The sequence below is a fragment of the Anomaloglossus baeobatrachus genome, chromosome 4 (assembly GCF_048569485.1).
Source record: "Anomaloglossus baeobatrachus isolate aAnoBae1 chromosome 4, aAnoBae1.hap1, whole genome shotgun sequence".
Lineage (NCBI taxonomy): Eukaryota > Metazoa > Chordata > Amphibia > Anura > Aromobatidae > Anomaloglossus > Anomaloglossus baeobatrachus.
In genome coordinates, this window is record NC_134356.1 from 30,642,923 (window position 1) to 30,666,303 (window position 23,381).

The window sequence follows — 23,381 nt, forward strand, 5'->3', positions numbered from 1 at the left end:
TGGATGGTGGGATTATTTAGGCAACGTACGACAGCATTATGCCGTGTAGTGCCCCATACCACAGATTTTGAGCTTTCCCCGATGGTTTTGGACATATTGGCGGTCTTGGTGTCACCCCCCCCCCCCCTTCCCATCTCCACTGTAAGTGGCTTTTAAGGACATGAGGATTAAGCTCCTTCTGAGATTTGGTGTTGTCACAACATGCTCGGCGAGGCCCTCGCACTGTAAATATCTCTTGTTTCTTCAGCACCAGACAGAGCACTTAATGCACAGAACAAAATGGCTGCCCCCTCCCCATTCCCTCCTTTTACAATAATGCCACCAGGACAGGACTGTAATCCTTATCCGCAGTGTAAAGAAACAAAAATGCACTAAAAGACGCAAAAATGTCCTGCCATTTCCAGGTCACAACAGTTGATGGGTTACAATGAAAGATAAACAGGCAGCCCGGATCACCCCTGCCAAAAAAAATGGTGGCTACCAGTCATGTGAGGTGTCATTGGAGTGAATGTGACCGAGCTGTAATATCACACACAACCTGTGGACAGGAGTGGCGCAGTTTATGGAAACATGTTGTGATTTTTGTATATAAGCTTAATCCTTATATAATTAAAAGTATGGTTGATTTTAGTATGTAGAGGTCAGGTTGGGGTTACTATAAGGCCTAGGTTACATTTAGGATACTTAAAGGGTTCTTCCCACTTTTATAAATGGGGTCTCGTTGGATAGAGCTTATAAATACAATCAATTTTGCAATTTACTGCTTATTAAAATCTTAAGCCATTCTTGAAATATTAGCACTTTTGTATTGTTTACATCTCGTTGCCTTGGATACCAACCATCACTGCTATAGAGCAAAACATGCACGGTGCTTTTAAACTTTTTTGTATTGAGCTTGTAAGTACTGTTTTGAAACCTGCCAGAGCATGCTGTTACCCCATAATCCTTGCCAGCTTCAGCGTAGTGCTTACAACTCAGAAATCAGTGGTATTTGGTTTCCATGGCAACAACCTGTAAACAAAATAAAACTGTTAATATCTCAAAAACGGCTGAAAATTTTAACAAGCAGTAAATTGCAAAAGTGCTTATTTTTACCAGCCCTATGCAACAGAATCATTATATGAAGATGATATATAAAGATGGGAAAATCCCTTTAAGCAGTAATGCCATATGTTTGTGCGTCCCCACGTGGGGCAACCACCAATGCCTCTAGAGGAGAATACCTCTATTGTAAGGAAAAAGAGATACAGTATAGGCCCATATAGATGCCACATTGTAGATCTACACACCCTGGATCTGAAATAACGCGATTATCAGGATGTTTTTTGCGGGAAGTGATCAATGGCCGCCATTACCAATCCTTTAGGGTTGGTCACCAGTTTAGGACCGGCGTTGTGTGTACTCTTGCGTTTCACCTCTGATAGCTCCTTTTATTTCTTTCTAGAGCTTTGTCATCTGTGGTGGCTTTGGGAGCAAATATAATCTGCAACAAGATTCCAGGGTTGGCGCCTCGGCAAAGAGCCATCTGCGAGAGCCGCCCGGATGCCATTATAGTTATTGGAGAAGGGGCACAGATGGGGATCAATGAATGTCAGTATCAGTTCCGGTTCTCCAGATGGAATTGCTCGGCACTTGGAGAGAGGACGGTCTTCGGACAAGAGCTACGAGTAGGTAAGCGATTTCTATCCCTATGGGGGGGAGGGTGGTGGGCAAAATTGATGAGGAAATTATTTTTTTTTACATGTATGTAATATTATTTTACTACTGGTATAGTAACATTGTCCACACGTGCCAACTTTTTGTTTTTTGAGGCAGTTTTCAAGGAGGATTAGCTCCAACAACTCTTTAAAAAAGAAAAAAAAAGGTACGCCTGAACGTAGCCTTCAAAATTGTGCTTTGAAACTTCTTGTGATGCTAGCCACTACTTACGGGGAGTGTGGGGAGGAGCGTAGTCAGGAAAGCCGGGGTCTGGTAACGGGAAGACTCGTATGAGCACAAGGACTAAACTGAGGCGTAGTCAGGGTCAATATCCAAGGGTCAGAAATCCAGGAGAACACATATCAGGTTCAGGGAGAACACAGAGATGTGGTCAGGTAATGGTCAAAGGGTTAGAATACCAGGAGAGCACGTAATACATTCAGGGGAGAAGCAGAGACGTGGTCAGGTAATGGTCCAAGGTCAAAAGCCAGGAGGTCACGACAGGAAAAGAGGACAGGCAGAGAGAAGTCAAATAACAGTTCGGGGCCAGAGAGCAAAGATCAGAACACTAACAGAGACACTAGCCAACAGCCCAACTGCAGAACCAGAATATACAACTGGCGATGTCCTGGGCGATCATACTCAGTAACGAAGTTTGAGCAATTACCAGGAAGATGGGACACCTGAGTAATCAGCACCAACATGGAATCCTGAGCTGTCAAACACACTGTTAGCTAGTAACACAGGAAAGTGCAGCAGAGCATCTCCAAAGGCAAGATGCTCTGCAGAGAGGAATCGTAACACTTCTATTTTTGGGGAGGGGTAATCCAATATAAATTTCATTTATTGAGTTTTTGCATGGTTTTTTTTTTCCTCCCGGTCTTCGAAGCCTGATGGAATTTGCTCCAAACTTTGCACCATCAAATCAAAAGCCTGCAAAAAAAAAACCTTCAGGAGAAGACACTCCAAAAAATCTTCCTAATTGTTCCTGTTAAAGAAAAACTCAAAAATTGTCCCCTAAAAAGGAGCTTCTGATTTAAAGGTCATTAATTTTTTAACCCCTCATAAAACTACATGTTAGGATAGACTAGAGTATGTGCACACTGAGGGTTTTTTAGAAGTTTTTGGAGCAGAAACTCATCAAATCCTCCTCAAAAACTCAAAACTCTTCAAAAATTGGGAAGTTGGCTATGTGAACACAGTATTTTGAAGAGTTTATGGAGCATAAACTGAGCGGAAACTCTTCAAAAACTCAAAACTCTTCAAAAATTTGGAAGTTGGCTATGTGAACACAGTATTTTGAGGAGTTTATGGAGCAGAAACTGAGCGGAAACTCTTCAAGTCCTCAAAATCTCAAAATTCTTCAAGAACTTGGAAGTTGGCTATGTGCACACTGTTGTACACGATGCTCTTTGTTAATGGAGTAATGAATAGAAAATGTTAAATAAGATAGACTGGGAGTATGTGCACATTGAGGGGGGGGGGGTTTAGAAGTTTTTGGAGCAGAAACTGAGTGGAAACACTTCAAATCCGCCTCAAAATCTCAAAACTCTTCAAAAACTTGGAAGTTGGCTTTGTGAACACAGAGTATTTTGAAGAGTTTATGGAGCAGAAGCTGAGCGGAAACTCTTCAAAATCTCAAAACTCTTCAAGAACTTGGAAGTTGGCTATGTGCACACCATTGTACACAATGCTCTTTGTTAATGGAGTAATGAATAGAAAATGTTAAATAGGATAGGCTGGGAGTATGTGCACATTGAGGGGTTGGTTTTTTTTTAGAAGTTTTTGGAGCAGAAACTGAGTGGAAACTCTTCAAATCCGCCTCAAAATCTCAAAACTCTTCAAAAACTTGGAAGCTGGCTTTGTGAACACAGAGTATTTTGAAGAGTTTATGGAGCAGACACTGAGCGGAAACTCTTCAAAAACTTGGAAGCTGCTATGTGTACAAAATATTTTGAGGAGTTTATGGAGCAGAAACTGAGAGGAAACTCTTCAAAAACTCTTAAAAAGGCAAAATATCTCAAAAACGTTGAGGTTCTGCTCAGTTTTCCCTAAAACCCCCCAAAAACTCAGCAAAAAGACTCCACGTCAATATACCCTTAGAGACACCCCAAAAAAGAGTGTTAAGTTATAGAGCGAATTCCAACATTCAAAAGTTATTACCAAACACTTGGACCCCCCCCCTCAAGGATCTGGATTTTTAAATGCCACCACCAGAGTGCATGATGCTCTTTGTTAATGGAGTAATGAGTAGAGAATGTTAACCAGGACAAGAGCGACCACTAACTGGTCATTGTGAGTGCAGAAGAGGTAGAGAGACCGTGATTGTATTTTGCAGGTCAATGTCCAAATGGGAACATTTCGACAGGGCGAATGAGCCTTCCCTAGTGCCGCATGCTAAAATTGTGCACCAACTATCATAGTGCCCTTTCTTGCATCATCCAAGCTGGTGGCTTTTTTTTCCTCACTGTGCCATTTTGAGTGGGGTACAATACATATCTGAATGCCTTCTATATGTGATGCTATACAACCTTTGGAGTGAGGAGGTCCAGGCCTGGTTGGTCATCTGAAGAGCAAATTTGGGAATAGTTATTTTGGGATTGATTAGTCCAAATTGCCAAAAAAATTAGATTCCAAATATTGAAAGTGTCCCGAAAAGACGTTCATTATGTTCTGAGGTCTCTTCAGATTCCAAAGCAATAGTGGATGGAGTGGAAGGAATGAGTTAAAAAAAAACCCCTAAAAAACACTATAGTCAACTGTCCTAGGTCCCCTCCTCAACTGTCATGGTGGAGAAGCTCCCCGCCAGATTCTCTGTAGTGGAGCAGCTCCCCACCAGGTTCTCCATGGTGGAACAGATCCCCGCCAGGTTCTCCATTCTGGAGCAGATCCCTGCCAGGTTCTCTGTAGTGGAGCAGATCCCCGCCAGGTTCTCTGTAGTGGAGCAGCTCCCCGCCAGGTTCTCTGTGGTGGAGCAGCCCTCCGCCAGGTTCTCCATGGTGGAGCAGCTTTCTGCCAGGTCCTCCATGCCGGAGAAGCTCCCCGCCAGGTTCTCCGTGGTGGAGCAGCTATCCACCAGGTTTTCCATAGTGGAGCAGCTACCCACCAGGTTCTCCGTGGTGGAGCAGCTACCCACCAGGTTCTCTGTGGTGGAGCAGATCCCCACCAGGTTCTTCGTGGTGGAGCAGTTCCTAGCCAGGTTCTCCATGGTAGTGCAGCTCCCCACCAGGTTTTCCGGTCTTCTGGTCTTCTACAAGATCAAAGAAAATCCAAAGCTACTACAAGAGGACAAATTGATACTCTCCTATCCCCTTCACTACTGGGTGGAGAATACAGTTGGATATTGACCTCTAACTGATGGGCCAAATGAATATGGCGCACTTCCAGTTGCCATTTATGCAAAATTGCCGCCACCATTGAATGGAAAAATTGTGAACATAATTTTTTTTAGATTTGGATATAGATTTCATAAGGCCTGGCTTAAAATAAGCTTCAGGAAAGGAAACAGAGAAAACAATGTCAGTACATATGTATTTAAGGTGAAGCTAAAAAAAATAGCCTTTAGACCTCCATTGGGCTCCAAAGCCCATCAAAGGCAGAGAGGGAACGCTCCAGGAAATGTGCTCCTTTTATGGTGGTGGGGAATGTGTCCCGTTGACAGTTCAGGCCTTAGGATATAGAAGGAGAGGTTACTTATCCGTACAAGCAGTGATGATGCCTATGGCTAAGGAATGTATCTATTTGGATGTTTACGTAAAGTTTTCCACAGATATGTCAAGTAGCGATGTTGGATTAGGTTCGGTTCATGACCCTTTGGTCAGTTCTAGTTGTCATCTTCTACCTTAAGAAACAACTTCAAAGGCTAAAAGACTATACCACCATACTTCCTAGCCAGAACAACAGTGTCCGCATAACAAGCATGACCTCATAATGACAGGGTTTGGGATATCTCTACCTACAACAGTGCCCTCTATAAGGTTATAGTGGCTAAAATGCGCCCAAATTGGTCCGCCAATTTTGCACTCTCACAAAAATCACCCAATATTACTAACAACCATCAGTGTGCCCAAAAAGAATTTCCCCTCTATACAGAATCAAAGTGGTGTTTACTTAAAGATGATAGGTCACTTGTTACAAATATGTCATTTTATTAGCTGGTATGAAAGCCACTGTTCTCCTGAATCCGGAGATGTTTTTCTTTTCTTCCTACGCCTCTCCGTTCCTGAGATATGGCTCTCTATTTACGGTACATAAATCTAGTCTTGTTAGCCAACTGGGTGACTTCCTCCTGAACACGCCCATAGGAAATACTTAAGGACCACTCCCACTTGGCTTAAAAGACAAGATTTATATACTGAGAAGAAAGGACCATATCTCAGGAATGGAGAGGCACAGGAACAAAAGAAAAACAACGCCGAATTCGGGAGAACAGCGGCGTTTACACCAGGTTAAAAAAAATATGTATTTATGTCACGTCACAAGTCCACTTTAAGGGGGTTTTCGGGGAGTGATCAGTGGAGGGGCCCAGAGTCTTCTCCACTGAGTTAAAAAAAAAAACCAAACAAACAAAAACATGGACTTTGGGAATCCCTACCGGGAAGAGTCACCTCTTCATATCTCATCTTTTCTCCCATCCATACTTGTATATCATCTTATCCCAGTCTTTGATGTGTTTAGCACAATTATCTCTTACAATCCCATCAGGTGACATTGCATTTGTCGCACTCAGTCAGCGTTGTGCTGGAGAGCGTTTCTGTTCCGCTTACAATCCTTTGACCCAAACACAAAAATCTTTCTTCTAATCAGTCATCTAATATATAAAGCTGAATGTGTGTGTGTGTGTGTGTGTGTGTGTGTATATCCGGGATTGGCATCTGCACCGTCGCAGCTACAGCCACAAAATTTTGCACACTCACACGTGTGGACCCCGAGAGCGTCATAGACTATGTTTTGAAGGGAAATTTTAACCCCGCGCTTTACAGTTATTAGTCAAAAAACCTGCCTACATTAAAGCGAATGGAGCTGGGAGCACAGTGCAGCCAGAACTTCAGAAGAATGCGCAGCCACGCCCTTATATGGAATGTTGGCGTGTCACAATGCAGCCAGGGAAAGAGACAGACACAGCCAGGGAAAGAGGCAGATACAGACAGGGTAAGAAACAGACATAGACAGGGTAAGAGACAGACACAAAGAGACAGACACAGACAAAGAGACAGACTGACAGGGAAAGAGACAGACACAGACAAAGAGACAGAGACAGACACAGGGAAACAGACAGACAGGGAAAGAAAGGGAAAGAGACAGACAGGGTAAGAGACAGACAAAGACAGGTAAAGAGACAGACAAAGAGACAGACACAGGTAAAGAAACAGAGGGAAAGAGGGAAAGAGACAGACAGGGAAAAAGAGGGAAAGAGACAGACAGGGAATGAGACAGACAGGTAAAGTGACAGATAGATAGACAGACAGGGAAAGAGATAGATAGACAGACAGGGAAAGAGATTGAGACAGACGGAGAAAGAGACAGACAGACAAAGAGATAGAGAGAGAGACAGAGAGATATATACAGAGGGGGAGACAGACATTATAATTACATTTCTATCTATTTGTGTTGTGGTGTTTGTGTGCAGAATACATTTTTGTTAATACATTCTATTTTGTTAACAGCAGTTATTAACCCGGGCGAAGCCGGATAGTACAGCTAGTTGTTTATAAAGAAAGAACAGAATAACTCGGAGGACACTTATTGCATCTGATTGGCCTTTTTGAGGAGGATTCCATCTTTTACAGAAATTAGTTTAGCATGATGTAGAAGTGTACAAGTGTACTCTGCGCTATATGGCAGTTACTTTATTCATATTGTCACAAGGGAAATCGGGGCCCCTAACCTGATCCTCAGCCTAGGGGGCCCTGTGCTAGCTCTATTCTCAGAGATACCCCTAATGGTGGAAATATCTAAAGGCCCCGTTACACGCTACAATTTATCTGACGATCTCAGTAGTGATGTGACACGGCCAGATCGTAGTTACGATTTGCCGAAATCGCACAAAGGTTGTTTAGTGGCGGTCACACGTAGACATTGCACAAACGACACTACATCGTTCAGCGATATATTGTTTGACCAAGGCGGTCGTGTGGATGTTATTCGTCGTTGGCAGGTGTCAAACGTAGCAATATGTCTGCTGCGTGCCAAACGATGAACAGTATTTTGAAACTGAACGATGTGTCACCGATCAACGATTTTCAACCTATTTGCGATCATTCGGAGTCGCACGTAGGTGTCACATGCAACAACATCGCTAACGATGACGGAAGTGCCTCACGAAAACCGTGACCCCGACGACATATCGTCAGATAAATCGTAGCGTGTAATGGGGCCTTAAGTCTCCTTCCTGGCCCTACTCCTGACCAGCCCTGAACTTATATCTCCACCGGGGGGGGGTTTGGGGGCCGGGACAAGAGTAGACATTTTATTTGTTGGACAATCCCTTTAAGGCTTAAGGTGGAATTTAATTAAGATGGTGAGATGGCTTTAGTAATATGACAGCACCAAGACATGGCCTTAATCTTCTGAGTCTTGGTGCAAAATATACAAGGACTTCCTGGAACAGATGAAGGAATGAAGAGCGGTCAGATGAAGACTATATATGATTTTGTGTTCTTCAGCTCTTGATGAGATTTTACGGTGATGACCATGATGGTATGTTATGGTCATAGTTTCCGTTACGCAATCACTATGAAAGAATTCCTTATTAGCTTATGGCTTCTGAAGGCATGAATGGATACGTCCTCATTCCTCCTGTGTTGTGGACGAGTTTGTAAATGGTGTATGATGTTGTTAGGTGTGTCCAGGTAATAATGCATCAGTTGTGAATGAATGAGAAGTAAAGCTGGTGGTGATGCTATAGGATTCAGCAATGAAAGGTGGCTTCTTTGATATTTCGAGACACCCCCCCGTGTGATATAGGTTTAGACAGCATCTAGTGTCACATAACACAGGCCCCACCTAGAGGTTCTGCATTTACACTACAAAGTGGTCATTAGGAGAAGAGACAAAGATAGTCTATTTTCTAACTAGAAGACCTGAGCAATCTGAAGATGGCCATACTTGTTAGTTCAATGCCAGCTCATCCCTTCCACATAGGTGGGATTGCTGGTCTTCTAATGTGTATGGGGGTGCCCCCAGCCTTGCCAAAGGCATAGCCAAGCGTGCAAGTTTCTGGTGGAGATGAATGAGTGTGGATCCCACCAGTTGGACCTCAACTGATGACCAGTGGACATTGTCTTATATCTCTGTCCTTCGATGGTTCTTTCATGACCAAAAGACTACGCCCATGAAGAGCTTAATGAACAGTTAGGTCACACACACACCCTACTACTCAATTCTAAGGGGGTCAATACCCAACAGATGGACCTCAATACACAGCTGGGCCCCAACCGATGACCAGTGGAGGTTGTCATATATCTCTGTCCATTGATGGTTCTATCATGACCAAAAGACTATGCCCATGAAGAGATTAATGCAGAATTTGGTCACACATACACCCTACTACTCAATTCTAAGGGGGTCAATACCCAGCAGATGGACCCCAATACACAGCTGGTCCCCAACCGATGACCAGTGGAGGTTGTCATATATCTCTGTCCATTGATGGTTCTTTCATGACCAAAAGACTACGCCCATGAGGAGCTTAATGGAGCAATTGGTCGCACATACACCCTTCTACTCAATTCTAAGGGGGTCAATACACAGCAAATGGACCCCAATACACAGCAGATGGACCCCAACTGATGACCAGTGGAGGTTGTCTTATATCTCTGTCTTTTGATGGTTCTTTCATGACCAAAAGACAATGACCATGAGGAGCTTGATGGAGCACTTGGTCACACATACACCCTGCTGCTCAATTCTAAGTGGGTCAGTACACAAGAGATAGCTGTTGGTCGAACTATCATTTGGCTGGCAGCCATCTCTCCCGACTCTTCCATACACAGGAGCATTTGTTCTCCTGAGCGCTTGTGTGTTCTGTCCTCCTCTTCTGGTAGAACTTACCTCACCGAGAACAAAAGGATCGTTAGGTCAAAATCGGACATGCTGGATCCTTATGTCTCCCGACATCATCTGTTGGGGTAAGTATGGTCTTAAAGAAATGAAGATAGTTGAGGATCGTCAAGTTGGGCTATCTTCATCAGTGCCAAGTTGCATGTCTGACCAGTTGCTCCATCCAACTCCCACTGGCATGGAGTCTTTTTGCCAGACTGAAATGAAGAATTTAAAGGGGGATACAATTCACACTTTCTGTTTCAGCAGTGTGACCTACTCAGTGGGGAAGGTAACCAAACACAAGACGAGACCCCCAAGGAGTAGACGGAAAGCATAAAAGGGCTTTCCAGTTTAGTAAAGTGAAACTATGCTTTACTCTCTATGATTATCCTGGTGTCATGCGGTGTTCGGCTCTGCACACGCCTGCTGGTGCGGTGTCGTCAGACTCTGTTCACACTACAGAGTCTGACAAGCAACCTGCCAGAATCGGGCGGGCATCGGCTGGTTCAGGTTCACTGGTCTTCAGCTCTGCAGAAGTTAATTCCTGCAGACTGGTGAGCAGGACCTAAGAGCTCAGGTTGCTGATTGCCAAGTGCATCTGTCGCTTCCCTATTTAAGGCACTGCCTCCTTCCAGGAGTTGCTGATGATAGCTTCAGTTTTTACTCCAGCGATCCCGGTCTTGGTGGTTATCCTGTTTATGGTGATCTGTGTTCTGTTTCTGAGTGGTGTGAGCGTTCCCCGGTTGTGCGTTACTTCGTCCCGTATCGTGTTGCCCCTCAGAACACATATTGTCTCTCCTGTGTGTGTTGAGTGCTGTCTGTACGAGTTTCCATTCTCCCTTGTCCGTGTCGTTTTGTGGGTTTTGTATTTGTGTTTTCCGGCCCGCCGTTTGGGTGTGGGAGAGGGGAGTAAAATCATGGTCTGGACAGGAGTTAGGGTCATGCTGGGGGCTCGAACCTGGTTACCGTTAAGCCTACCTCTCAAATAAGAGACAGCACAGGGTCACAACTCCTAGGGCCAGTCTAAGGGCCCCTGTCCTGTCTCCATATGCCCCGTGACACCAGGCGCATCTTTGAGTCTTCGCTCATTGTCTGCAGCACTAATAGTACATCGACAGCTCAGCAGCTCTGCCCGAGTTGATGGCACAACCCGCTGAACTCACTGATTGGCTGCAGCGGTATCAATGTGCCATCATCACTGTAGAAAGTAACAGACACCAGGAGCAGCGGCGGTGACTTAGAGCTGGATCTGAGGGTAGTGAGTAAAACCGGAAAACTCCTTTAAGCTACATATCTATATGGCAGTATTATTTTTGGCACTATATGGCAGTATTAAAGTCATTTGCTTGTATATGCTGTATTCATGCATAAAAATGTGGCTACAAGGGCCCATCCCTGCCACAGATGAGTGATGGAAATCTGGTAGCCAGGCGGTATTAATACCGCTATAATACACTAATAAACATAGTAGTTGTCTTCACATCCTAATGAGGCCATTTTCAAGGCTCCGTAGACATTTACGAAATAAAAAAAACAAGCTATAAAAATCAGTAATAATACGAAGCACGACAGGTATGCCAGGCTCAGCCGGGCTCAGCATAGTGGCCTCTTTTGTTATTGGTGCCAAAAATGATAATTTAAGGTCCATTTGCTGGTGCCAGAAATGAGGAGACTCTCGGGTCCAGAGAGATAACGGGATCAGGTAACAGATAGGGTTTAACCGTTATTTGTTTATTGCGCCATTATCTTTTCAATGAAGCAATTATCTTATAGCGGATTATTCACCGACCGCGGCCGAGAGGGAGAGAATCCAGACTTGTAATGGAAAGAAGGACACACAGAGGATGGAAATTAGGGAGAATATTGTAGAAAATGCATGGGGAGAACATACAAACTCCATCCAGGTGACTCCATAACTGCAAAGTCCAGACCTCCTCTGGTGACATCAACACTGCACCTGCCAGGGAATTCATATCACCAAGCACAATGCCGAGCCGTACATCACCAAGCACAATGCTGAGCTGTACATCACCAAGCACAATGCCGAGCCGTACATCACCAAGCACAATGCCGAGCCCTACATCACCAAGCACAATACCGAGCCGTACATCACCAAGCACAATGCCGAGCCGTACATCACCAAGCACAATGCCGAGCCGTACATCACCAAGCACAATGCCGAGCCGTACATCACCAAGCACAATGCCGAACCGTACATCACCAAGCACAATGCCGAGCCGTACATCACCAAGCACAATGCCGAGCCGTACATCACCAAGCACAATGCCGAGCCGTACATCACCAAGCACAATGCCGAGCCGTACATCACCAAGCACAATGCCGAGCCGTACATCACCAAGCACAATGCTGAGCCGTACATCACCAAGCACAATGCCGAGCCGTACATCACCAAGCACAGTGCCGAGCCGTACATCACCAAGCACAGTGCCGAGCCGTACATCACCAAGCACAATGCCGAGCCGTACATCACCAAGCACAATGCCGAGCCGTACATCACCAAGCACAATGCCGAGCCCTACATCACCAAGCACAATGCTGAGCCGTACATCACCAAGGACAATGCCGAGCTGTACATCACCAAGCACAATGCTGAGCCATACATCACCAAGCACAATGCTGAGCCATACATCACCAAGCACAATACCGAGCCGTACATCACTAAACACAATGCTGAGCCGTACGTCACCAAGCACAATGCCGAGCCGTACATCACCAAGCACAGTGCTGAGCCGTACATCACCAAGCACAATGCCGAGCCGTACATCACCAAGCACAATGCCGAGCCGTACATCACCAAGCACAGTGCCGAGCCGTACATCACCAAGCACAATGCCGAGCCCTACATCACCAAGCACAATGCCGAGCCATACATCACCAAGCACAATGCCGAGCCGTACATCACCAAGCACAATGCCGAGCCGTACATCACCAAGCACAATGCCGAGCCGTACATCACCGAGCACAATGCCGAGCCATACATCACCGAGCACAATGCCGAGCCGTACATCACCAAGCACAATGTTGAGCCGTACATCACCAAGCACAATGTTGAGCCGTACATCACCAAGCACAATGCCGAGCCATACATCACCAAGCACAATGCTGAGCCGTACATCACCAAGCACAATGCCGAGCCGTGCATCACCAAGCACAATGCCGAGCCGTACATCACCAAGCACAATGCCGAGCCATACATCACCAAGCACAATGCCGAGCCATGCATCACCAAGCACAATGCCGAGCCATACATCACCAAGTACAATGCCGAACCATACATCACCAAGAACAATGCCGAGCTGTCCATCACCAAGCACAATGCTGAGCCGTACATCACCAAGCACAATGCCGAGCCGTACATCACCAAGCATAATGCTGAGCCATACATCACCAAGCACAATGATGAGCCATACATCACCAAGCACAATGCTGAGCCGTACATCACCAAGCACAATGCTGAGCCATACATCACCAAGCACAATGCTGAGCCGTACATCACCAAGCACAATGTCGAGCCGTACATCAACAAGCACAATGCCGAACCGTACATCACCAAGCACAATGCCGAGCCGTACATCACCAAGCACAATGCCGAGCCGTACATCACCAAGCACAATGCCGAGCCGTACATCAACAAGCACAATGCCGAACCGTACATCACCAAGCACAATGCTGAGCCATACATCACCAAGCACAATTCTGAGCCATACATCACCAAGCACAATTCTGAGCCATACATCACCAACACAATTCTGAGCCGTACATCACCAAGCACAATGCTGAGTGTCGGATGGAGTGGTGTAATTTTGCCAACACCGGACATGTTCTGTGCAGTGATGGATCACGCTGTTCCATCTGATGGACGAGTTTGGGTTTGGTCAATGCCAGGAAAACCTTACCCGCCTGGACTGCATTGTGCCCGCTATACAGTAGCATCCATTGTATGTGACCCATTATATGGTACACAGCACATTCTGTTCTTCCCGCAGTGCCCTGGTATAAAGGATGGAAGTAAATCAATCACAGTAACCAAGAAAACTCAGGTTACAGTATGCGGACAACAAGTGGCCGATCTTTATTGTCTAGACGAGAGGCTGAGTCTCCATCCAAGCTACATTTTTGGGGGGCATTTTTACCCTTTAAGTGGTTATAGACCAGTGTCATCTGGCACTGAAAGGGTGGATCTGGTTCACCTTCGGGGATACGCTCCCATAAAGCAGTATGGCCGCTTCTTGTACATATAATTACATAATGATCTGTGAATGAAGTCTGCGAGCAGCCGTGAAGAGAACCTCATTTTACTTTACAGCCTCCAGTAATTTCTTATTGAGCTGCCCAAACGCTATTGTGTGGAGATGATGGGTGTTGTACTCCGGCCAAGACCTATGTAAACAGCGTATTTATACAAGAGTCATTTGTTGGCATGGAGCGGAGATTCCCAAACTAATCCTTAGTGATGGCTGAACAGACCTTATCTATTCAGTAATGACTAGTAATCAGGGGTCCACAAAGCAAGTACAGAACAGACGATGCCCCGCTCATTGTTTACCCGCTCGAGTGTAGTTAATTCCTTCCAGCACTGAAAGGGTTAAGGTTCCTTTCTATCCTGCAGTGATCTAACAGGTAGTTGTAATCTCAGCTGCAGCCACTCCCTTCTGCTATAAGTATCCACTCCTCACTCCTTCCTATGGCGGATATAGCTCATACCTATGCTGTCCATGTTGAAGGAGCTAGTCATCACATTGCAGTGCTGTTGTTTCTGTTGCAGCTACAAAGTTTCCTGCTGAAACTAAAGAGTGCTTTTTGTTGTGTCTTTCTGATGTGATCTCAGGGGGATCTGGGATCAGAAGGTCACAGGGCGTTGTTCATCACAGATCCGCTTTAGTGCCCGCTTGTCATTTACCCTGAGTTGGAGCATTGTTAATTCCTTCTAGCACTTAAGGGGATAAGGTTCCTTTCTATCCTGCAGTGATCTAACATGTAGTTGTAATCTCAGCTGCAGCTACTCCCTTCTACTATAAGTATCCACTCCTCACTCCTTCCTATGCTGGCTATAGCTCATACCTATGCTGTCCATGTTGAAGGAGCTTGTCATCATTTAGCTGTGCTGTTGTTTCTGTTGCAGCTACAAAGTTTCCTGCTGAAACTAAAGAGTGCTTTTTGTTGTGTCTTTCTGATGTGATCTCAGGGGCGATCTGGGATCAGAAGATCACAGTGTGTTGTTTATCGCAGATCCGCTTTAGTGCCCGCTCATTGTTTACCCTGAGTTGGAGTGTAGTTAATTACTTCCAACACTAAAGAGGTTAAGGTTCCTTTCTATCCTGCAGTGATCTAACAGGTAGTTTTAACCCCAGCTGCAGCTACTCCCTTCTGTAATAAATATCCGCTCCTCACTCTTCACAATGCCGGCTATAGGTCACACCTATGCTGTCCACTTGAAAGGAGTCTCTGGAGAAAGCTGAGTGGTTGCTTTAGTTTCAGCTGAGAAGTTCCTCTGGAGTGTTATTTCTTGTGTCTTTCCCCACCTGTTTGTCTTTCCTTTGGCGAGACTAGTATCTTGCTGGCCTTCACTAGTCAGGGTGATTTCAGGGCCAGCAAAGGCATAGGTTCATGATCGGCGACAGGGGGAAGGACCCGTATTGGAACATTAGGTGAGTGTCATCCACACTAGCCGGCGTTCAGGTCCTGCGCAAGCGCACTTTGATCTGCCATGAGCAGGGCAGATCAAAGTAATGTAGTGCGCCTGCGCGGGACCTCAACTCCGACTACTGTTGATGACGTAGGACGTGTCATGTATGCCAGCTTCAGAAAAAGGAGGACAAAGATGGCCGAAAGAGGAGGCGCCGGTACCGGAGATACCCATCCGACCAGTCTGTACCGCCCCTTAGTTGAGTATTCTAAAGTGATTTTTACATTCTACACAGCGGCCTAGGCTCTTATATACAGCATGTTAGAACACTGTATATAAGAGCTCACTGGAGGTGGCCACAGCTTATAGGCCCCAAATCTGGTGACAGGTTCCCTTAAATATAATATTTATTCAGGACAACCCAAAATTTGAAGGGGATATCCTTAAGTATATACTGGGCCTTGAAAAAGTATTAATACCCAATTAACTTTTCTACTTTTTTTTCACATTACACCCACAAATTTATATGTTTTTTATTGGGATTTTATGTGATTTACCAACGCAAATTAGCAAATGTTTGTGAAGTATAAACGAAATGATACCTGGTTCTCCAAATACTTTAAAAACATAAATCTGAAAATTGTGATGTGCATTTGTATTCAGTCCCTCTGAGTCAATACTTTGTAGGATCACCTTTCGCTGCAGTTACTGCGGTGACTCTTTTGGGGGATGTTTCTACCAGTTTTGCACATGTAAAGGTGACGTTTTCCCTCGTTGTGTCGCTCAGTGAGATTGGATGGAGCCGTCTGTGATCAGCAATTTTTACATCTTGTCACAGATTCCCAGTGGATTTTAGTCTGGGCTGTGACTGGGCCGTTCACACACATGAATATTCTTTGATCTAAGCCCTCCATTGTAGCTCTTGCAAAATGTTTACGGTCGTTGTCCTGCTGGAAGGTGAACCTATACCTCAGTATCAAGTCTTTTGCAGTTTTTTTCTCCAGGATTTGCCCTGTATTTAGCTCCATCCATCTTCCCATCAACTCTAACCAGCTTCTCTGCCTCTGCTGAAGAAAATCCTCCCCCAGCATGATGCGGATACCACCATGTCTGATGGTGGGGATGGTGTTTTCAGAGTGATGTGCAAAGTTAGCTTTCTGCCACACACAGCATTTTGAATTTAGCCGAAAAAACTCCACTTAGGTCACATCTGACCAGAGCACCTTCTTCCATGTGCTATGTAGGGGCGAAGCAAGCGGTTATGGGGGTATCAAGAAAAAATGCGGAAAAGGTATGAATACTTTTCAAAGGACTGTAATAAAGCTGCTTTCTTCCACACAGGGCACTAGACCTGTCTGGTTTTCACGTATGCTGCGTTAAAGTGAATAGGTCTCAGCTGCAATACCAAGAGTAGACAGGGGTGGTGCTGTTTTCGAGATAAAAAAGCACAGTAAATGGTCAAGGTGGTCTCGTAAATATCTCTAAGAGAAGAATCCTACTTATCGTCCCAAAACGTTGTACTCTCTTGAGAATGAGTTACCAGTGGGGTGTTACGCATGCTTTGGATCCATCCCACCACCGAGTCTTCTTATTTTTAACTAGTCTCAATGGTTTTTGGAAGTGAAGTCCATGTCTATTACGTCTTTAGGCTCATGGGCAAAATGGAAAGTGCAAGGCAGACAAAAACTAAGCAAGTATGCGTTTAGTCATTCTCAGTGGTGAACTTTCCGAAAAAACACCTCAAGCTGCGTTTTGTCTGCTCCCTCCTTCCACACAATGGCTTTCTTGGAGACCATCGAGCCGTGAACGGCTTGTCTTATTCTTTCGACTTCAGAAGACCACAAATACTTGAACCGTGTTTGTTCCCTTTTGTTTCTGCCTTCTCGTCTGTTGAACAACATGGTCGTCCTAGCAGATCCTTTGACTTTATTTTTCAACTTGGACTTTGATAGACGAAAAAAAAAGAGTTGTCTGACGCTAGGTAAAAAAAGGAGTAGTAAGGGGAAATTTCACTCAAATCATGGCTGACATGGTTATACGTGGCTAAAAAGGGGTTGAAAAAGAGTAGAAAAACATGGCTGTTTTGTCTATCAACAGCGCCCCTTTTGTATATAGGCTGTGTGCGGTATTGCAACGCAGCCATCTGGGTTAATAATTTTTGTCATTCTGCTCTGTCATAGGAGCAGAATAACAAAAATGATGGAAGAAACCTCCCATGAAGAACAGCAATGGAGCCAACCAAACACCATTGATGGAAATGCGACCCTTAGTGTTTCTGCAAGCTGTGATATTCTGCCTTGTATTTTTGGACAAATCTAAGATGTGAACAGAGTCTTAATTGAAAGGGCTGTGGATATGGGTGGCAATGTTTTTGGAAGAACAAAAAACAGTTGCCACATATGTGGCACCTGCCACCAAGTTTCGTTCTCCCGAACAGCTCTGCAGCCACCCATGTGCTCGTCTGCCTCCCTCTTCCCCACGCCACTCAGGCTCCCCGGGAATGTGCTTACAGCGTGTGCGCACACTGGTCCTCGTCTTAAAGGACTAGTGCACCATTTTCCCTGTGTATTTAAGGCACCCTCCCTTTAGGGGAGGTGCCTGCACAACACCTTTAGTTAGTCAGTGTCCTATCTGTCTGTCTAGCTAGTTGTTAGGTCCCGTTATCCCTATGTCTGTCACCTCTACCTGTGCCCGCCTTCCCATACCTATCGGTCTCTGCCGTGCCCACCATATCAGTCTGTACCCGCCTGCCTCTCTGCGTCAGTCATTGTGCCTGTACTTGTTGCCTATACCAGAGTCTGTCACCTATCCTGGGATAGTCCCAGTCCCAGTCAGTGCCCTGGTAGTGGCACCTGGTGTTCGCCTCACAGGAAGTGCATAGTTAATCCCCTCACACTAAAGGGTAAGCACAGGAACCCCCTGTGGTCCAGTGGGTCCACTAATCCCGCATGTTGCCCCTACATCGGCCGTGAATGGAAGTTAATCAGAAAGACCAGTACTTCTCATTTTCATCTTTTTCCAGCACTGTTCCAGTTGTCCAGTTGGTCTCCATCGATTTGTGACCTGCCGGCAGCTCCAGTGTTTCATGGAGCGCCGGAAGTCACAACTCAATACAAGTCTATGAGAGCCTCGTTCTGGCTCTCATAGAGATGTATTGAGCGCTTGTGATTTAACTTCTTACTTCCGGCCAATGAGATGTTACGGGCACATGATGGCGCCGTGGAGCCGAAGAGAAGCTGAAAAAAGGATGAAAACACCAAAGGGTGAGTATAAGACCGGGGGTAGGGGACTTATATTTAAAGCACCATGCCAGCGGGGAAAAAAATACTGGAGTGGGGCAAGCCTGTGCCATTTTTGATTATTTTTAATTAAGAATATCAAAAAGGAAGTCCCTAACATGTACATGCCTACTGGACAAATCCCAGTTGGGTGAGACAGGACTACTTTATGGTACATGTACATGTATTAGACCTTCATGCATCAGACATGTATCATATGGATATGCCATTCATTTCTGACATGAGAATACCGTTTTAAAAAGTTTCCCCACAATAATAGTTTATCAATTTTCCTCAGGATAGGTAATACTGTAGGTTGTTGATGTCTGGAGATCCCACCACTAGAACCCCCACTAATCACAAGAATCGGGGTCCCGTGTATTGTATATTAATGGACCAGCATGTTCTCTGCCGCTATGTTCACACTTGTTACGCTCGCGGGGCGGGCAGGGGATTGAGCAGACCTGCTGAGCCACAGCACACATAAAACCCAAAGAGGCTTGACTGCGGAACCACACCTAGTTTTCACCAGCCCCTAATTGTGAGGGTGTTGCACTGCAGGTGTGAGACCGGGTGCCACTTGGGAAGACTGGTGCGGCGGCGGTGGCTGGCCCCAGGGGTACGGGAGAGACAGTGTCTGGTGATGGGTGACAGCGGGAGCAGGTGTCGGAGTTTCGGCCAGGATGGATATATGCAGCAGCTGGTGAGGATACTTTGCGACAGCGGGTATCCTGGTAGCTTGTAGCAGCAGCGGCACACTTGGGATAGTAGCAGCAGTGGATCAGCAGAACACAAACATAAATCAGCAGCCGCATATAGCACAGTACAGCAGCAGTGCTAAAGACTGAGAACTAGCAACGTATGAGACTAATTGCCCAGGCACCTCCCTTAAGGGGAAGGTACCTTAAATACCTGCAACCTCCCAGCAGACATGAGAGGTACTTCCGGGTCAAGGTACGCTGGCCCTTAAAGAAAAAGGGCGTGGCTGTGTGCACCTTTCAGGCAGAACCAGGAAGCTTGTGTGATGTACACGGGCTCTGGGAGACAGAAGCATGGACAGGGGAAGAGGCAGCTACCACAGGGCATCCGGGCAGGTGAGAGAACTGATGTCTCCACCAGGGGAGGGGGGCAGGACAGTGCGGGGACGCCGGTATGGACATTACAGTACTCTATTGGCCCAATGGAAGTTGTGGCTACTTTTTCAGTCCCATACTTTAAGTAGAACGGAAATACACATGTTCAAGCAAAGCGAAGGATTTGGGATCCACATTTCTGGACTTCATGGGGGTCATACATGATATCATTTTAAAGAGGTGTCTTTTAAAAAAGAAAAAAAAAATATGGCTATGGTTGGTTACCCAAAATAATCTCTTTTTGAGGCTGTGTCCTAAATACGGTGTAATACTTCATTTCTCCTGCGGAGGCGCTGTGGAAAAACTGAACACTTCCAGGTTAACGAAAAATTACAGTTTTGATTCTTGGGATTTCCTTAAAGGGATCCTTCTAACGAGTAGAGATTGTCCAAGGCGCTAATTTACAAAGCGACTGTTGATGGTCGTCGATTGATCTCAGTGGCCAGCACTGAAGTAGTTAAGGGTAACTTTTTGTATAAAAAGCCAAGTGATCACTTTGTATTAAGAAGCATATTGAAAAGTTTGTTGCTGTTGGCAGGAGAGTTCCTGGAGCCGCTTCCTTTTTTTTTAAACATCAGTGATTATAGGAAATCACTGTGTATTTGCTTTGTCGCTCCAGCACAGTATGGTTTCCAGCCGATAACCACAAGATACATTATCACATCTGGACGTCTCAGATATTCTTATATTTTTTTACTACAGTCAGAAAGTGAGGAGCTCGTTGGATATCTGGTAAACTGGTATTAAAAAACTATCACGGCTGAATACAAAAATCAACAGGAAATTAAACTAAAATTTTGTAAAATCACTTGAAAATTGTGCCATTCTCTTTGATAGAAAATAAAAAAAATTAATTTGGTCACAAATCTGTATAACAACCCATATGGCTGATATTATAATTCTTGATGACCTTGATAGGTGATATGTCTCTGTTTAGAGGGACAAAGTTCTTCACGATGACCCTGTCCTTTGGTATATTAATTGGGCATATAAACATGGGCTGTTCTGATGAGACAACCCCTTAAAATAAGAAAAGAAAACACTTTATCTAACCTATTGTCACATGGAGATTTGCACAAAACTTGCCGACTGTCATGACAATTCCTTTCACCAGTATCAAGATTGTGTCCCCTGACGCGCGTTTTGCGGGTTGCTTCCTCAAAGGGGATTTATCAGTTATGTTCCATTTTGGAATATCTGGTCCAAGTTGTTTGCCAGGGAAACTTCTCTTTTATCAGTTTTTAATGTCCTTGTTTGTTTTGTTTGTTCAAAGAATCTGAAAAAATAAAGATGGAAAAAAATCTTTTTGAAAACAAATTGTGTAGAATATAATTCTTGTAGGTTATTTTGCTTAGCATACAAACTCTGATGATGATTAAAACTATTTGATTCTTTGATCACATGTTGTAAGGAAACCAATCACTTCTGATCCTTTAATTTTTAGGCTGGAGAACATTTTCTATCTATGTCAACTATAGTTTCTGCTGTGTTGGTCTGTGGGTTGTGGTGTCTCAGACTTGCTGGAAAAAGAGTTGCTTTGTGCTTGATGTTGTTGTAGAGTTTCCTGTTGTCTTGTTGTTTCCACCCTGCTCTTGTTTTCCTCCTAATCTCTTATTGTTTTATACCTCTGTGTGTGCATTCTATGTGACAAAGTTTTGGTTTCCACTGTTTGTCTATTTCTGTGGGTTCAATCACACCTATGTCCCAGCCCCCCTTTGGGGAGGGGGTATAACATTAGGGCTGGTCATGAGCAGGGCCAGGAAGGAGACTCAGATATCCCCAACATTAGGGGTATCTCTGAGATTATGGATAGCAGAGAGCACCCTTGTCTGAGGGTCAGCTTAGGGGCCCCTGTTTCCCGCTATCCTCATGGAGACTCTGACATCTCCACCATCAAGGGTATCTCTGAGAATTGAAATAGCACAGGGCAACCTAGTCTGAGGGTCAGCTTAGGGACCCTGATCTTCCGCTATCCCCATAGTCCCTTGTGACACCTCTGTTTCTCGTTTTTCCCTATCTGACTGCTGCAACCCAAAACATTTTTGTGCTCTTGCAGAATCATAAACTAAACCAAAAATATGGGCTTCATGGGGGAAACATAGAAAGATGTAGATGTGTATAAGATATTTAGGATTGAAAGGGTGAGGAGCTCTGTTGTTTTCTACAATGCAATCAGATATTTCCTCACTACGGTTGCATCTCACCTCCCATTCAAAAGTGATAAATTGCAGATACACTTCACTTCTTCCCCAGTCTTCTATCTATAGTGTTACTCTAGCTGGATTTTTTGATAATGATTTTTTGATTAGGACGTTCTAAAAAAAAGGGAATATGTTTCCAGAAAGTAAATAAAAAACATTTGCCCATAACATATTACAGAATTATATTTTTTCACATATACTGTACTAAGGATTTATGTAAAAACAATTATATGGACAGGTACAATTCAATTAATAATCATGTTTTTTTGATGTAGAGAAATGGACATACAGCCAATTAGTAGTGAAATTCAGGGATATGGTAATGGGGTCAAACATCACCCCTGGAGGAAGTGAAGTGCAGGACAATGTCTGCTTTTATAGCTCAGTTTAATCTGCCAATGATTTATGTAAATACAATTATATAGACAGGTACAGTTCAATCAATAATCATGTTTTTTTTAATGCAGTAAAATTGAAATACAGGCAATTAGTAGTGAAATTCAGGGGGATGGTAATGGGGTCAAACATCACCCCTGGAGGAAGTGAAGTGCAGGACAATGTCTGCTTTTATAGCTCAGTTTAATGTGCCAATGATTTATGTAAATACAATTATATAGACAGGTACAGTTCAATTAATAATCATGTTTTTTTAATGCAGTAAAATTGAAATACAGGCAATTAGTAGTGAAATTCAGGGGGATGGTAATGGGGTCAAAAATCAACCCTGGAGGAAGTGCAGTGCAGGACAATGTCTGCTTTTATAGCTCAGTTTAATGTGCCAATGATTTATGTAAATATAATGATACAAATAGGTACAGTTCAATTAATAATAATTTTTTTGATGTAGTGAAATTGACATACAGGCAATTAGTAATGAAATTCAGAGGGATGGTAATGGGGTCAAACATCACCCCTGGAGGAAGTGAAGTGTAGGACAATGTCCGCTTTTATAGCTTAAGCTGGGTTCACACTAAACGACAGCGACAACGACGTCGCTGTTACGTCACCATTTTCGGTGACGTAACAGCGACCTTGTAAGTCGCTGTTATGATCGCTGCTTAGCTGTCAAACACAGCAGAAGCAGCGATCATAACGTCGCTGTGCTACATGTGCAGAGAGCAGGGAGCCGCGCTTAGCGCTGGCTCCTTGCTCTCCTACAGTACACATCGGGTTAATTAACCCGATGTGTGCTGCAGCTACATGTCACAGTTCAGAGAGCAGGGAGCCGCGCGCACTGCTTAGTGCTGGCTCCTTGCTCTCCTTGCTACAGTATACATCGGGTTAATTACCCGATGCATACTGCAGCCACATGTCACAGTGCAGGAGCCGGCGCTGGCAGCAAGAGCGGAGGCTGGTAACGAAGGTAAATATCGGGTAACCA

At 44.7% G+C, this 23,381-nt stretch overlaps 1 protein-coding gene across 2 annotated transcripts in view; it reads left to right on the top strand.

Moving 5' to 3' along the window:
• Nucleotides 1-23,381, top strand: part of WNT7B (Wnt family member 7B) — a 149,760-nt gene that overhangs the window by 106,229 nt on the left and 20,150 nt on the right. For both annotated transcript variants that reach the window (XM_075344198.1, XM_075344197.1), the window contains exon 2: nucleotides 1,445-1,671. In XM_075344198.1, coding sequence (XP_075200313.1) covers nucleotides 1,445-1,671 — 227 coding nt within the window. The remainder of the gene's footprint in view (nucleotides 1-1,444; nucleotides 1,672-23,381) is intronic.